At 42.1% G+C, this 17,953-nt stretch overlaps 1 protein-coding gene across 1 annotated transcript in view; it reads right to left on the bottom strand.

Annotated features, from left to right (window-relative positions):
- Positions 1-5,989: 5,989 nt before the first annotated feature.
- Positions 5,990-17,953, bottom strand: part of SMAP2 (small ArfGAP2) — a 48,964-nt gene continuing 37,000 nt past the window's right edge. The window contains 12 exon segments of the mRNA XM_030327571.1: positions 5,990-7,352; positions 12,073-12,225; positions 12,227-12,288; positions 12,291-12,320; positions 12,323-12,364; positions 12,367-12,387; positions 12,840-12,915; positions 12,917-13,006; positions 13,820-13,882; positions 13,884-13,930; positions 15,175-15,256; positions 16,279-16,365. Of these exon segments, the coding sequence (XP_030183431.1) occupies positions 7,227-7,352; positions 12,073-12,225; positions 12,227-12,288; positions 12,291-12,320; positions 12,323-12,364; positions 12,367-12,387; positions 12,840-12,915; positions 12,917-13,006; positions 13,820-13,882; positions 13,884-13,930; positions 15,175-15,256; positions 16,279-16,365 (879 nt within the window). The 3' untranslated portion in view covers positions 5,990-7,226.

The following is a 17,953-nucleotide window of genomic DNA, read 5'->3' as shown; positions in this document are numbered from 1 at the left end:
CTTAATGGAATCTTCTGACAAACAGTTCTTAATTTTAATCTAGTCAACTGTATAAACCTCATTATGATTAGTGCTATTCAGTTTTTTCCTTCTACCACAAATAGATATTCTCTCATATGACCTTTTCGGAGCTTTATCATTTTGCACTTCACATTTAGATGTGCAATCCACCTAGAGTTCATTTTTTGTTATGGTGTGAGGTAGAGGGTCAACTTTCACTTTTTTCTAAATGTATATCTAATGTCCCAGCATCCTTTATTTGAACAACTTTCCTTTCACTACTCTGCATTGCCGCTTTCGTAAATCAACGTGCCTGGGGCTGTGACTGGGCTCTATATTCAACTGTGTTGATCTATCTATTCTGCACCAATTCCACACTTACTCTAGTTTCAGAATAAATCTTAAAATCTGGTAGTGTAATCTCTCCAAATGTTTGTTCTTTTTCCAGAATTATCATGCTATTCTAGGTCCTTTGCAATTCCAGATAAATTTTAGAATCAGACTGTCAGTTTCTACAAAAAAGCCTGATGGAGATTGTTTTATGCACTGATGGTAGATCATCTCTTTCCCCTTGAAGTTCTATAAATGTCTGCTTTATTTTGAGGCTGTTAAAAATGCATACTGCTTTAGAATTCTATTTTCCTTGTGAATTGAACTGTTAGTTATGACAGAAATCCTCCATTTCTAATACTGCTTTCTGCCTTAAAGTCTATTTTGTCAATATATTGACCCCTGCTCACTTTTGATTATTTGCTTGATCTTTCTTTTTCCATTCTTTCATTTTAAACATTTTCCTGTCCTTATGCTTCTGGCAAGACTCAAAAAGACCTTCACTAAAGGAACTTCCAAAGGATACACTTCAGTTTAAGGCAAGTGGTCTTAGAAGAAAAAAAGGTCTAAAAAGCAAGAGAATGGATTTTAATTATCCAATCTGACAATCTCAATATTTTGAATATTCCATTTATTGTATTATTAATTCTATCTACCTTTCTATTTTTACTTTTTATTCTTAGTTCGCCTTAAGCTTACAGACTCGATATTTTTACTTATTTGCATTTTCTTATTCCAAAGTTTCCCTCTTTATTGGTTTGTGATTTACATACCCTATTTCTATTCTTTTAAATTATTATTTTTTATTTTTATAATGTTTATTTTTGAGAGAGAGAGAGAGAGAGAGAGAGAGAGAGAGAGTGAGTCAGAGAGAGAGGGAGACACAGAATGCGAAGCAGGCTCCAGGCTCTGAGCTGTCAGCACAGAGCTCGACGCGGGGCTCGAACCCACAAACCGTGAGTTCATGACCTGAACTGAAGTCGGACGCTCAACCGACTGAGCCACCCAGGTGCCCCCCCTATTTATATTCTTAAGAGTAATCATTAGGGACACCTGGGTGGTTCAGTCGGTTAAGCGTCCGAATTTGGCTCAGGTCATGATCTCGCTGTTCGTGGGTTCAAGCCCGTATGGGGCTCAGTGCTGACAGCTCAGAGCCTGGAGCCTGCTTCGGATTCTGTGTCTCCCTCGCTCTCTGCCCCTCCTCCGCTTGTGCTCTGTGTCTCTCTCAAAAATAAACATTAAAAAAACCTAAAAACAGGGGCGCCTGGGTGGCGCAGTCGGTTAAGCGTCCGACTTCAGCCAGGTCACGATCTCGCGGTCCGGTGAGTTCGAGCCCCGCGTCGGGCTCTGGCTGATGGCTCTGGCTGATGGCTCAGAGCCTGGAGCCTGTTTCCGATTCTGTGTCTCCCTCTCTCTCTGCCCCTCCCCCGTTCATGCTCTGTCTCTCTCTGTCCCAAAAAAAATAAACATTGAAAAAAAATTAAAAAAAAAAAAACCCTAAAAACAAAAAAGAGAAACCCTTAAAGCTTACCACGTACTGAATAGAGCTTGTTTCTCTACTTTTTTCAGCTCCTTCGATTCATTCCCCAGCCCACCTACTCTGGCTTCTGGCCCCACATTCCACTAAACTGCTTCTGCATAAGTTTCCCAATGCTGAATTAAATAGTCCTTTTATCAATCATTATCTCACTGAATTTTCCTGCTAATTTGATATTTGTGATCATCCCTCCTTCTTGATATTCTTGTCCCTAAGGCTCTTGACATGCACTTCTTGGACTTGTTTTGTTTTGCCAGGGGCGCCGAATGCTCACTCAATTAGGCACTGGACTGTGGGACTGCAGCTCAGGTCCTCATGAGCTCAAGCCTGCATCTGGTGAGCTCTGCTTCTCTCTCCCTCCCTGCCCCTCATGGGATTCTCTTTCTGCCCTTGCTCACTTGTGCCCCTTCTCTCTAAGAAAGAAAGAAAGAAAGAAAGAAAGAAAGAAAGAAAGAAAGAAAGAAAGAAAGAAAGAAAGAAAGAAAGAAAGGGAGAGAGAGAGAGGGAGGGAGGGAGGAAGAAAGAAAAAGTAATGAATAATTCCCCCAAGATTCTGTGCCCAGCCCACTGCTCTTATTTTTTTTAAGTTTATTTATTTATTTGAGAGACAGAGAGAGAGAGAGAGAGGGGAGAGAGAGAGAGAGAGAGAGAGAGAGAGAGAGAGAGCGAGAGAGGGGAGAGAGAGAGCGAGAGAGAGAGAGAGAGAGAGAGAGAGAGAGAGAGAGAATCCCAAGCAGGTTTCACACTGTCAGTGTGGAACCCGCCAATTGCGAGATCATGAACTGAGCCAAAACCAAGAGTTGGATGCTTAACTGGCCTAAGCCACCCAGATGCTCCTGCTCTTATTTAAAAAAAATCCACCCTGTATGATCCCCTCCAATCCCATGTCATTCGATTACCACCTCCATGGGGCTGACTCTCAAGTTCATTTCTCCATCTTGGCTTCTCCTTGAACAAACCTCAGACTCAAATCCATTTCCAGCTGGTCAACCAGACCTGAATATACCACAAGCATTGCAAATTCACCATGCCTAAAACCAAACTTCTAATTTTCTGTAGCTGCCCTCTGAGAGGGAAAAGCCAGCGTTTCCTCCTATTAATTCTCTCGCACAAGCTAGAACGTAGGAGACTCATTCCTTTCTCTCCCTCCATCCCACATCTCATCCATTACTGAGACCATCCCAATTCTCATTCCTAAGATATTTTTTTCTGGTTGTTTTCCCCAAGTAATATTCTATAGTTATTAGATATTCCAGATAAAAAATGGATGTCACAAAAAAATGTCTTGGTAAATGCTAGAAAAAACACACAAAAAAAGGTCTTACTCAAGAAAATGAAAAGACAAGCCACAGACTGGAAAAACTACTTGCAAAAAACACCCTCTGAAAAAGGACTGTTATCAAAGTACACAAAGAACTCTTAAAACACAACCCCTAAGAAACAACCTGGTTTTTAAAATAGGCAAAGACCTGAACAGACACCTCACCAAGGAAGGCATATGGATACCAAGTAAGCATCTGAAATGTTTTCGGACATCACGTCAGTAGGGGATTACAAATTAAAACAATGAGATACCACCATACCCCTAGTAGAATGGCCATGATAGAAACACCGACAACACCAAAGGCTGACCGAGCATGTGGCACAACAGGGACACTCACTCATTGTTGATGGGAATGCAGCATGGTTCAGCCACTTTGGAAGAGTTTTGGCAGTTTCTTACAAAAGTAATCATACTCTTGTCATATGACCCAGCAATTATACTCCATGCTATTTACTCAAATGAATTAGAAACTTATGTCCACACAAAAACCTGCACATGGGTGTTTACAGCAATTTTATTCATCCTTGTCAAAACTTGGAAGCAACCAAGATGTCCTTCGACAAGTGAATTGGTAAGTAAACTGTGGTACATCCAGACAATGAAATATTATTTAGTGCTAAAAAGAAATGAGCTCTCAAGCCATGAGAGACATGGAAGAATCTTTTTTTTTAAATGTTATTTATTTTTGGGCGCCTGGGTGGCTCAGTTGTTGAGCGTCTGACTTCAGCTCAGGTCGTGATCTCACAGCTTGTGAGTTCGAACCCCACGTCGGGCTCTGTGCTGACAGCTTGGAACCTGGAGCCTGCTGCAGATTCTGTGTCTTCCTCTCTCTCTATCCCTAACCCACTCACATTCTATCTCTGTCTCTCTCAAAAATAAATAAACATTAAAATTAAAAAAAAATGTTTATTATTTTAAGAAAGGAGAGAGACAGGGCGTGAGTGGTGGAGGGGCAGAGAGCAAGGGAAACAGAATCCGAAACAGGATCCAGGCTCTGAGCTGTCAGCACAGAGCCCAATGTGGGGTTTGAACTCACAAACGGTGAGATCATCACCTGAGCCGAAGTCAGAGGCTTGACCAACTGAGCCACCCAGGCGCCCTGGCCTATTGATTTTTTTTAAGTCTTTACCACAGGACTTTTCAGAGCCATTACTATGTGGATATTATATTCTAGATGCACAAGAGGCGATAAACATGAGGTCTTTCCCAAACTTATTTCGGTGTTGTGGGACACCTTTTAGCATCTCACATGCCTCAGACGCAGTTCATGAAATGCTGCTCTCACTCCATTCTCCCCTACCCCCACCCGCCATGGCCTGGATTCAGCTTTCGCCATCTCTCTGGTCCATTAGATCTGGTCTTGTTCCCTCGAACACATTGTCCTCAGCAGTGCAAGAGCGAGCAGCCTCAAACTCAACTCTGTGTCACTCCACCATTTACAACACTAAGGCTAACTCCTTCCTAGGGCATAGGAAGCCCCCATGATCTGGCTTGGCCATACCTCAGTCTCACTTCTCCCCCGTACTGACTCACATCAGACCATACAATGAACTGCTTGCGCTTTCCCCAAATGTTCTTGCTCTTTATCTTTGTTCACAGGGTGCTGTCTTTTATACTCTTCTCCCCGCTCACATCCAACCTGCTGGTTAACTCCTACCTCCCCTGTAAGACTAGTTCTGACACCCTGATCCTTAGAGAGTTATCCCTGACTGGGCTAGGAGCCCCTGAGCTCCCGTAATATACCGTATAAGCAATTCTAAATCTGTTGTGCCATGAGACTGTGAACTTAAGAGCAGAAACTATGTCAGATTCATTTTTGCTCATCTGTTCTTCCCAAATTCTACAAGCTGATGGGTCCCAAGGCTCAGTCCTCTTCTCTCCATGCTTTCTCCTTAGGTATTCGTCTGGTCTCACGGCTTCACACACCATCCATACCCTGATGACTCCCAAACCAATACCTCCAGCCAAACAATTTCCAAGGCAGACATTTACGCTTGCTCTATTGTCTTTCCAAATCTCCCCAGAAGCGGCTTGCTTATTCAGGTCTCAGTTCAAATGTAACTTCCTGACTGCTCACTCCATCTTGGTGGTCACGCACCCACTCTCTCCTCTTGACTTGTCTACCTTGTACTGTTACTATCTGAAATTAAACAGTCTATTACTGTTTTCTGTCTCTCCTACCACACTTATCCCACGAAATTGAGGAGTATTGATCATTGCTTAGTGTTTGGCATATGCAAAGACACTTATGAAATATTTGCTGAATGAGCCTGGCCCACGATACTTGCTAACATTTGATGCTCAGGTCCAACGCCGCGCAGAATGTACCACAGGAATTGCCTTCATTTGACCATTGGCTCCACTTTACACCGAGACCCAGGGGTTCGGTGGCTTGCCCAGGAGGGGATATGAATATTGGCATCCTGCTCCAGAGCTTACTTTCTTCGCCACTGTTGCTATCCTCTCGTTACCTTGAAGGTATTTAGAAGGTGTCCTCGAAGGAAGAAGGGAGGGCGGGAGGGAAGGGAGGGTGGCTCTCGGCTTCTCTATCTGTTGGGGAGTAAAGGACTTCTGGGTTCCTTGTTCTGTGGCTCTAGCGGGAGCGGTAAGCACGGTTCCCTCAGCGCACGCCTCCAGGACACCACTGACCACCAGAGCCTGCGGCCCTGTCCTGGGGCATGCCCGGTATAGAATTTTTTTAGAATCCAGGAGGTGGGGGAACTGTGCCTGGAAAGCAGAAACCTAGGTGCAGCTCCCCCTCCTCCTGTGAGTGATATCACAGCAAGAGCCAAACCAAATTGGTCCTTCCCTGCAATATTTATTAAGGAATTTACACATACACAGGAGAAAGGCAACCAGGAATTGTGGTTCCCCACAGTGTAAATCTTTTAACAAAGTTTTCTCGTTTTAATTTTCACGTAGGGTGAATAATGACCGAGAGGAAAGCTCCAGGCTCTCGCCTCACACACCTGGAGAAGGTGGGGAAACAGCAGCCTGGGATACCATAGGCATGAGAGAGTGACTGGCGGATTGGGAGGAGAAGGGGGAGGAGGAAGAGAGCGATCTGTGAGACTGCAATTTTTTTAAACTATAAGAAAAAGTGGCAACAGTTTTAGGCTGTTGATAATTAACTCCTCTCTGGTAACCTAAAACAAAACAAAACACCCAGAGCAGATGGGGGAAATGGATCCACGCGGCGCCGCACACACACACACACACCACCACACACACACGCAGTACACACATTAAGCTCTGCATTCCCGCTGGAGGGGCTGGTCCTCCAGCCATACAGCCAGATCCCACTGCAGGTAGCATGGAGGCGGGGCAGGGTGTGTGTTCTCGTGTGGGACCTTCGTAAAGTCTTTGGTGCAATAAATGCTGACTGAAGCGGCGAGTCCTGAAGCCTCGATTCAGGGCAAAGTAGAGTAGTATTTTTGCTCATCCCTACAGCAAGGTGTTTGCCTCAGCTCAGGGCTAGGGCCAACCTGACCTAAGACGCAAGGGGTATTTAATTTGATTTCAGTACTTTCTTCTTTCCCATAAATTATGGGAGCATGATGCCTCCCTCTTCAACCAAAAATTTAAACATGCAGAAATAGCTTAGCAACACATACGGAAGTACCTCTACACCTTCCCCTCTTTGCCTAAAAGACAACACCTACAGACCTTCCTGAGAGTCTGATAGGAGGTTTAACCTCACGGGAAAGGTACTCAAAGGTGTGCACTTTTCTCCCACAGTTTAAGTGCCTTCTGCCAACAATTCCTAAGGTGCTGGTGCCAGGAGAGGACTGGGGCTGAGGCTGCAGAGGAAGGAGGGATGGCGAGGGGACATGTTCGTCATAAAGCAACAGAGAGGCCTGCGCGTCCGGGAAGTGGCTGGGCTGGGCAGAATGCCAACCCCCAAATGACAGATTGAGTAATTTCTAAACCAAACAGAGAGGTAGGAAAGGGGGAGGGGGTGGGAGGAGTTGGGAAAGAGGAAAAGTGGGGGAGACAGGGCTGAGGAGAGTGGTAGCCATACAGGTGTTTTGTTTTTTATTTCCACATCTGAGGGCTGAGAGTCTGATTTGCTGCCTGTCCATTTCCGCCGCTCATCGACTGTCCATAGCTCAGCATGCCATGGGCTCCACAGAAGTTCATCCCAGCCATCTGCTGGGTCATCTGAAAGGGAGAGAGGAGACTTTCAGACCAGGCTGTGGGCATGCAGCCAATTACTGCAAAAAGACAGGGTAGGAGTCCTTCTGTCTGCGGGGAGGGGGCAATGAGACAAGGGGAACTGTTATGGGACAGACCTGCCCTGAACCTTAACAGATCATTTTGAGGGCTCCAGATCACGTAAATGAAGGACTTTTCAGAAAGGAGATGTTGACAGAGACGAGTGCTCAGGGAAGGAAAGGAGTCCTAGGGCTAGTCAACATAAAAGCATCGTGAGAAGCTATTCTCTTTTTCCTTTCTAGTCTTTCCTCCTAAAAAGAAGGGGCCTATTGTTAACTTGCCGGCCCCGAGAGTTACAGACGAGCCCCGGACCAGCGCTCCTGTTCTATCTCCAGCAGAGTTATTACTGTCAGTGTCAGTGAAGGGCTTGTGCACGCTCAAGCACAGAGAAAAAGAAAGAGAAACTGGACTGTTCAGAATGAACAAAGGAAGGCAAAAAAAAAAAAAAAAAAGAAAGAAAGAAAGAAAGACCAACATGTCTTCAGTGTGTGAGAAGGGAAGTTGCTGGGTGAAAAGAACCAGTGGAATAAAGTCTGGGTGGGGCCGAGGCCTCTTTATGAATGAGACTGAAAGACTGGCCTCTGGGAGTGAACAGAAGAAACTACTTATCAAGAAAAATGCCTTAAATTTCCCAAGCCTGGTACATTTCTGTACAAGTGTTTTTATTGAGAAGTTCTATTTTTCTCTCACCAATATTTTTTAAAGAAAACCTCAAGCTTATAGAAAAGCTGAAAGAATATAACGAAACCCATATATCCTTCCTTAAATTCACAATTGTTAACACCTTGCCATATTTTCTCTCTGAGATAGATATATCTTGTGTGGGATCTTCATATAATATATATATATATATATATATATATATGAATTTTTGATGAGCATTGAAAATTGCAGAACATAACGTTTCATCTCTTAGTAAGTTAGGAGGCATCTCATAAGAAAGAACACTTTCCTAGAACCACAAGAAATTTGATATGAATACAATAATATATGTTACATTTCATTTTCATGTCTCTTGTCTCTTTAATATAGAATAATTCCCCCACCACTTTTTCTTTCTTGACACCGTTTTAGGAATACAGGCCATTATTTTGCAGTAAATCCTCTGATTTGGATTCACCTTACATTTTCTCATGATTGGATCCAAGTTAAATACTTTTGGCAAGATTTCTATAGAAGTGATATTGTGTCCTTCTTAGTACAAGATACCAGGAGGCACATGATGTTAATTTGTCCCATTGTTGCTAATCTGATGTTTGAGCACTTGGCTAGGGTAGTATCCACTGTTTTGTTTTGTTTTTTTTCACTGTAATGTGTATGTAATCTAAAGGGTATTTCTTGGAGAATATGTGAATACCCTATTCTTTCTACAATTACTAGATGCCATAAGGCATCTAGGCACTGTAAATCTAAGGCAGTGTAAATAAGGCTTTCCCTCCCTCTCTCTTCCACACCCATTTAAAAATATGTATCACTATGGACTCATGGATTTTTTTTTTTCCCTTCAGTGTTATAATCCATCAGTATCACTCTTTTGGATGTTCACACTATCCCACGTTTGGACAGTGGGAGCCTCTGGAAGTTGGCTCATATGTCCTCTTGACATGTCCTAATCAGTTTCACAGCACTTCATTACTTATACAATAAACATGAAGGACTGAAAATAGGCAAATTAAAATCCCACCTATGAAAGCTAGAAAAAGAAAAGCAGAAGTAAATCAAAAGACAGCATAAGAAGGAAACATAGAGATAAACCAGAAATTGAAGTCAAAAAAACAAACAAACAAAAAATTGTGGAATAAATAAAACAAAATCCTGTGGGTTTTGAAAATATATATATAATTAACAAAATAGACCACCAGTTAACCTAATTGAAAGCAAGGGCAAAGGGAAAGGAGAACACAAACATACAAAATAGGAAATGACAAGGGAGAAATAACTACTGGAACAGGAAACTAAAAAGTCATGAGACAGACTGCTTGGTATAATCTTTGATAAATGAATTTGAAACCCTAGGTTCACTGGCTAATCTAGGCACCTAGAGTTTTCCACAGCTGACTTTCATAGAACAGAGAAAGCTATCAAAGAATCAGTACACACAAAAAAAGCAAAAGGCCCATACAGTGGCACACGGGAATTCCGAATTCCACCCCATCTCCAAAGACCAATACTATATAAATGATTCCAGACTCCAGAAAAAGGAAAGCATGAAGACAGTTTTTATAAAGCAGTTAAACATCGCCTCCTAAACTTGAGAAAGATAGCAAGGGCATGCGTACGTGTGGACACGCAGGCACACTGCTCCAGCGATACTCCTTCGCCCATCTCTTTGCTTTCAGACTTGGAATCGCTCTTGTTTCCGTTGCGTTTCTTTGCATCTGGTGTAAAATCAGCCATTGCTCTGTGAGCCAATTTAAACATCTTTTTCTTTTCATAGAAGAGCTACCTATTGATATGACTGATGTGTTTGGTCTTAATTTTATCACATTACATTTTTAATGTGTTTATTATATTTGCTGTGCTTCATAGTCTATGCGTTCCGTTTTCTTCTAAAATATTTGCTTGCATTTATAAAGTTTCATTTTTGTTCTAGTGGTTACCTTTATGCTAATACTTCTTTTGCTTGCTTTAGTCTGTACTCAAGCTTCTACCATTTGGTTTGTCAGCTTATTTCATCCTTGGACTTCCACCTATTTCCTAACAATCAGTTTATTCTACTTCCCCCTTCTCACTTTCTCCTCCCATTATGTTCAGTTGCATTGCTTGTTCAGAATACTATATATATTCTTCTACCCTTATCATTACCTTAATTTTAGATTCTCAATTAATATTTAATCACCATCAGTCCTTCTGCCAAAATGTCCTCAGTCATCTCTTAAATGGATGAAGCTTGTCTTCTGGTATATTACTCAGGAAGACTTAGAGTCTTGACTTTCTACATATTTAAGATTTTTTTAAAGATTTTTTTTAATAGCTTCAATCCTTGAAGGATGATAGCTTGTCTAGCTATAAAATACCTGTCTCATGTGTACGTGAGTACCCTTGTTGTTTTGTATGTTGCTGTTAGAAGTCTGTTCCTTTGCTTTATAGATGGCAGATCTTGGGGGTTGGGTGGTGGGAAGGAAGAGGGTTGGAGCCCTGAGAATTTTCTTGTTCCATAAAGTCTCAAAGTTTACTGAGATGTATGTTAGAGTTGACCATTCTGGATCAACTTTTCCATACACAGTAGGCTCTTTCAATATTGTATTCAAGTCTTTTGTTTATAGGGAAGTTTCTTGTATTACAGATTTAAATATATTAATTCTGCTCCACTATATTGTTTTTCTTCTTTGGCAGTCTCCAAATATATTTATGTTAGGCCTTCTTTGCTTAATTTCTGTATCACTTTTCTTTGGATTTATTTCGCTTTCTATATTTAGTTTCCATTCTCTTACCTGTTTCATGGACTTTCTTCAATGCCAAATATTCTCAGTTGAATCTATTCTCCTCTGGGTAACTTGTAATTCAGTCTTTATTTCTATGATAATTGTCTTTTTTTCAATTTACTTCCTGAATTTAGTAGTTTCATTTCACAACTTCCAGTTTTTTGTCCATTTTGGTTCTAAGCTTTTAAATTTCTGATTCAAGCTGTTTCGTCTTCCAGTATTAAGGGCATTTCCTTCAGGTTGGTGGTTTGTGTAACAGTTTTATTCTGTTCATGGCGGTTTTGGGGGGGAGAATTTTCATTTATTGAAAGGTTTGGTTTTCATATTCTAGATTCTTCCCATAGTAGTTCTGTATAAATGTCACCTGCCACCTTCTGTTTATCTTGTAGTGCCTTGTTCTTCTGAATCAGCAATACTACAGCCAGGTGTGAGGGTTTGGGGAGGCTTGCTAGATTTCTTAGTTCAAGAGTGCCCTCTTCTGTCACTATAGTGAAATGATTATTTGGATAGGGGGAAGAGGATGGTTTATCTTCTCATCTTGTAATTCCTTCTTTCCACTTCTCATTTGTTACTTTCCCTTCACTACCAGGTCCCCAAAGAGCACCTCTTCCTTCTAAGTCACCTCCATTACCCTTGAAGCAATACTTTTCCAGAGCTACCACCTATTACCCTGTATATTTCAAGCCCCTCATTTTCGATTCTCCACGTAACCAGAGTTCTAGTTGCTAAGTCTCAGACCTCTTCTCAATGTGCCCCTGATTGAGATATGTCTTTCTCTTTCTAGGGGTGATTTTATCTATGTTCTGTCACCTCTAGCCCCCTGCACCTTCTCGTCTTTCCACACAAGTCTCTCTGATGATGGCTCTGCTGGATTTGGTTGATCACCACCATGTAACTTGAAGTTTGGAGTATTCTGTCTACTGGATGTGGTAGTCATGGGTTATGAGTGGTTTTATTTGCACTCCTTGTTTATCTGTATAGGTTGTTTCTGCTATTGTTTTAATATAAGTGTGGAGAAATTTAGATTTAGGCAGTTGCCCTCATTTTACAGTAACCCAGAACTCCTCAGAAAATCTGCCATTGGGCAGATCTGGAAAAGAAAAGGGCGTGGCAAACCTAAGAAGGTCTCTGCGTTATCTATCTCATCTACACTGTAAGGGTTCAAAGAATAAGGAAGAGACAAAATGAGATGGCCTTGAGGAAGGCTCAAAACCCTCGTCCCAAGTAATGGGGGTAGCTTACTGAGTAAGGTTCCACTGCAGCTGCTGAGCTGGCTGAACCCCATACATAGTCTGGGGTACAGCTGCCATGCCTGCCATGTAGCCAGCTTGCTGGGTGGTCATCATTCCATTTGGCACACCCATCATTGAAGCCTGCATGCCACCCATATAGCCCTGCAGGCATGGCCATGGGGGCAACCATCCCAGAAGCTCCTGGCTGAGCTACCATGCCTACTGAGGGGGCATCATGCTCCCCATTATGCTGTTAGAGGTGTGACCCCAGGGAAGCTGGGGTAGGCTGTGGGATACGCCTCTGAGCTGGAGCCATGAACATTGCTGCCAAGAAAACACCACACAAGATCGGTTTAAGAGGAAAGTGCACAAAGCAATCTAATTCTCACTGGCTACTTCCTTTCCAGCTAGAATTTCTCAGTAGCATTTCTACTCAATCAGAATGCTCGTTTACATAGCAAAATAGATTCCCTACAAGGCTTGCGACAGCTTACCAGTGGGCTGCCGACTTAGCCACTTCCCTTTTAGGGTCCAGGTCCAGACCTTGAGTCAGACTTCACACAAGTGTGACACCAGACCACAGGAGTATGGCTCTGAGTTACATTACTACCATCTGCTGACACTTCGTAGCTTCACAAAAAAATGTCAGGTTCAGGTTGTTTAGCAGTATAACGTCCTGGCCCCCAAAGCAATTGCTCCCTGTTACAACAAATAATTCTCTGCATATAAGTCCTCTGGTCTCTATCTGCATTTTGCCACCACCCCATGAAATCTACCTTGGGCAGGCATTTGAGGTGTCTGGGATCCATACAGTGAAAGGATGGAGTCTTTTGAGAGCTGTTTCTTGCCTGTTTTCTTCTGATTTTGCTCCCTGGCTCTGGAACAGGTTCAGGTTTTCAGGAACAGAGCCAGCACTCCCTGAAGTTGGCATGGAACCTACAACCTTAGGGCAAAGAGGGGAAGGGGGAGAATTGGAATGGTCCTCACAGGGGTCTCGGTAAGGACCTCCCTCATCTCTCTGCCGCTTCTAACATCCTGCAATAAGAATTCACAGCTCAAGTTAATAGCTTCCTAACATTCCTACCACACAAATATGTGAAAACACCGGATAGTTAAGTTCTGGTACAATTCTTTGATCTACAGAACAAATCTACAGATTTGGTGAAAAACAAACAAAGAAAACAAATAAAAACAACCTACAAATGATGCAGCCACAGAGAATGGAGTTTAGGTCCCAGCACAGCCATTTTACTAGTCGCATAATGAGAGGCTAGTCACATAACCTTTCTGAATTCATGTTTCCTCATCAATAAACTCCCTGTTTTGTAGGGTTGTGGTAATATTTTAAATTATAAAAGAAATATGCAAGCTGATATACAAATCACCTAGCACTGTGCCTGGTCCTAAGCAGGCATTCCACAGATGGTGGTCATACCAGTTTCAAGTCTTTCAAACCTACAAATTCTCTGGCAGTAACTCACGCTGAGGAGCTGACCCTAAAGTAGCAGACTTTATAAGGTGACACACCTTCAACAGAAGCCCACTCAAAGGACTCACTCTTTTGGGGCAGGAGACAAAATGGAATGAATAGTAATCTTGGGCTGTAACAGAGATGACAATATTAAGGGAAGAATCAAGAAATCAAGAAAACCGAAGCCCAATTCCACCAAGGAAGTATGACTTGGCTCCATTACTAAGTTATCAAAATTACCCTTTTCAAAATGCTCTTTAATTCGGAGGAGCCCACGTGACTCACCTTTCTGGAAACTGAAGAAGAGGGGGATGGAACAGAAGCCAAAAGATCTAAATCCTTCTCTAGGAGTATTGCTGGTCTTACTATTTGCAATGGAGCAGGACACAGGAGCATCTGGAAGAGAGATGAAAGCTAACCTGTAGCACTGCTCATTAAGTCCATGTCTTTCTTCTATTCTAGACGAGAAGCAGACAGAGTAGGCCTATGCTCATCAGGGCCCTGGAAATCTAGGCTTCTGAAACCACCCAGCTTGGATGGGACCTCTCAAAAAAGACCTCACCCTATGTTCCCAGGAGCATGCCGGAGAAGCCTGCAGCCCAGCTATCAGGCACAGGGTAGCAGAAACCCAGGCCTGAAGGCTATATTAGCACCACAGCAAACGGGCTGGCTGGCTCCCTTCCAGCTATGTGAGGGGTAAAGCTGTGTAGCTTTTATCTCTTTTTCAGAGATAAATGAAAATGAAAGGTACAGAAATTATAAACCTAAATAGCCAATAACCTAAATCAGCAGAAATGTACTAAAGTATAGCCGTCAGATCTGTGAAAGGTAAAGAGTACTCTATTTCTGAAAGGGGCAGAACCGCTAGTTCAGGGTTTCAAAGGTTTGGAGAAAAATAAACACAGGTAATAACAGGCCATCTCAGAAACAGGCTGCACCTGAAAAATGAGAGGGCTGGGGCATGGCTCACAGGTGCTGCTTTAGTGAAGCTTGCTGACCTTTACTGAATGATTAGTATGTGCCAGGTAAGAGGCTAAGAGCTTGAGAGGCACTATCTCATTTAATCCTTCCAGCACTTTTGAAGTAGAGACTGTTATCATCTTTTGCAGACACAGATTAGGAAAGTACTGTTCAGAGGTTAAGCAAACTACCCAGGGTCACATAGATAGCAAGTGGAGAGATGGACCTCCTGACTCCAAAGGCCATGCTCTTAAACCACGACACTATACTGTCATTCTGAAAAGTGTAAACACTTCTTAGAACAACTGCTCAGACGTAAAACAACAGGAAAACATGAGGAGAACAATCTAAATGATGAAGACACAAACTGAAGAATCCCATCTGCACCTATCTTCCCAGGGTGACTGAGAACTCATCATAATTTGTAAGATTATGGGAGTGGAAAAGTCTGACTTTTTTTTAAGTTTATTTATTTATTTTGAGAGAGAAAGAAAGTGTGAGTAGTATAGTAATCTTGGGCTGGGGGGGGTGGAGGGGTGGAGAGAGGAGAGTTCTGTACTGTCAGCACAGAGCCCCATGCGGGGCTTGAACCCACAAACCACGAGATCATGGCCTGAGCCGAAGTCAGACGCTTAAAACGGACTGAGCCACTCAGGCGCCCCGAAAAGTCTGACTCTTACCAAGGCCCCAACAAATCCATGACAGGTGCTGAGGATTTCGGGAGCTTTTCCGAGGTAGCTGTGGATCTTCTTTTTTCTGTGGCTAAGGTGAAAATATGTTAAAGAAAGAAATAAGCAGGTGTTTTTGAACGCTTTTTCCCCCCTCTTCACTGTAAAGCCACAGGTATTCTTGTGGTATGGCTGCTGTTATTCAAAGGGTTACCAAGAAACAAACTCAGGAAGTGTCAGGTGAAGAATCAAGTCAGGAAGTACGAGTGCATAAACCAAGCCTAAAGTGAAAAAAATATCATCTGTGCTTGTTTGGCTTTCTGAAACCAAGACAACCACACCAGGAGGTCCAACCAAAACAGCAGGTTTGGGTCCCAGGAAAAGCCAAGAACAAAGGTGGGTGTCTGACGGTGTAAGAGCCAAGAGCCAACAAATCTCCCAGTGATTAGAAAACCTTTGATACCAAAAGGGAGATCAGTTTAAAGATTACCTAATTCACTCTGCCAATATCATTAAGGACTGTGTTCTGCAGGCAGTGCGACTCAGAGTGATGATAAAGACTCTTCCTTAAGCAAATAGTAAAAAGTCCTCTCTCCCAAGATTCCAAGCTCTTACATTAGGGTATCTACTACTACAGCCACAATGTCCTGTGAAAAAAGAAAGGTGTCTACTTCAATATGACAGAGCAAGAATACAAGGAGTGCAATGGATTAGTACGGCCAGGCTTCGGACTGTTCTTAACTGCAACAGGAAAATGAGGCAGAGAGGGTCTAAAGAGAGAAGGATTAATGTAGCATCTGCTCAGAAGGTATCACATAGCCTAGGCATTCCGGCATGGAACGTGCCTCCTGCTCAGAAGGCAGATGCAGTTCCCAAACTCCCAACCAGCCCCAAGGAGAAGTGTCACGGAGCAGCTGAGGCAGCAAGAAGGCAATGGGAAAGCAGCAGAAATGGCAGCAGGCAATCTAATGTAAATGTGGAACCCTTGGGCCCCAGGAAAAGTGGTGCAGTATGCTATCAACCCACACCCCACCCACCAGAAGGCCTCCTACCCCTCCCCTCCACATATAAACACACCTGAGGTCATCCACCCAGTGCAAAGACTTTCCCACTTACCATTTTAACTTTCTCAAAAACAACAGGTTCCATTTTTTTCTCTGGAGCTGGTTCACTCCCTCTTTTCCACTTGTCATCTTTTTCTTTCTATAATGATTAACAAAACAGACAACACACGTGACTAATAGTTTGAAAATTATAATTCCAAATGTGCAAAAAGGACACAAAATATTCCTGTTGAACGGATGCAGGGTCTGACAAACTTGGGGGTTTTCTTCATATGGGGCATGAGAGCTGGCCTCTTCCACATTAGCCTTAGTGCTGTAAGAGACATCTTTCACATACCTTAAGTACCTCCTCATTCTGTCTAACTCATTTGTGAATCCTGAACTGTGAGTCTAGGCTATCTATAGAAGTTAAAAACGTTTTACCAGTTTGCTGCCCCTTTGTGACTCAAGTTTAACTTGCTCATGCTTGGAGGGGAGCCGCCTCACCTTGGTACAACAGTGAATAAGTTCATGTTCATCTTACTTGACAGATATCCTTTGTGATTTTATTTTTTTTAATGTTCATTTATTTTTTAGAGAGAAACAGAACACAAGTGGAGAAGGGACAGAGAGAGAGGGGGACACAGAATCCGAAGCAGGCTCCAAGCTCCAAGCTGTCAGCATAGAGCCTGACACAGGGCTCAAACCCACGAACTGTGAGATCATGACCTGAGCCAAAGTCGGATGCTTAAACAATTGAGCTACCCAGGCACTCTCTCCCTTGTGTTTTTAAATTCAATCATAAGTCTTCCCAGTCTTTATCTCCTTTTTTAAAAGTCAGGAAATAAACTGTAATTTCAAGCTTAAGGATTTTTAAATTCAATCATAAGTCTTCTCAGTCTTTATCTCCTTTTTTAAAAGTCAGGAAATAAACTGTAATTTCAAGCTTAAGGATTAGGGAAACAAAAATCAAGGAAATAGGCAAAAAAAAAAAAAAGAGCAAAAGGATTAAAGTATCCCTTTTAGGGTGTCCTGAATAAAACCAAAAGCACTTCAAAAATAAAAGATCAGAATGTCTCAGTTTCTGTTACTTCCAGAGGCAGTTTCATAATGCTTTCATAGACTATAATGTTATTAGTCACATTTTTAACAGCAAATAAATGTTGTCACATTTTTAACATTTAAATGCAAAAAAACAAAAACAAACAAAAAAAAAACCACAGAGTAAACTTAAGACAGGCATATAAAAGGAAGTACATTTAAAAAAATGTTCAGCCTTGCCTATGATCAAAAAATGAAGTTTAAAATACTTTTTTGAGAGGAGAAAGATCTCAGTAATACCTAATGTTGATATGGATGAACTAGCCCTCTTACATGATGCTGAGAACAGAGTATAAAACAGTACAACTTCTGGAAAGTATACTAGCAAAAGGAGGAAGAGACAAATACTGAAGCCCTTCAACCTAGATAATACCGTATCTTGTAACGTATCTTAAGCAAATAATCCAAAATATGGAAATATAACTCTATGCAGCAAGAAGTTCACCCCAGAATTATCTATGCTGAAGGAAATTTAAACAATCTCTCTTGTCCCCTATATTGTCTCTTCCACAGAAGGAAAATGGTAAAATATACTGTGAGCTAGTTACTCACTGAAAGATGTAACAATTAAAAGCTATGAACACTATATAAGTACATAAAAACATATGATATGCTAAATTGAATAAAAATAGTAGACAATCTATATA

This window comes from Lynx canadensis, chromosome C1, assembly GCF_007474595.2.
Source record: "Lynx canadensis isolate LIC74 chromosome C1, mLynCan4.pri.v2, whole genome shotgun sequence".
Lineage (NCBI taxonomy): Eukaryota > Metazoa > Chordata > Mammalia > Carnivora > Felidae > Lynx > Lynx canadensis.
This window is presented reverse-complemented; position numbering and strand designations above follow the sequence as displayed.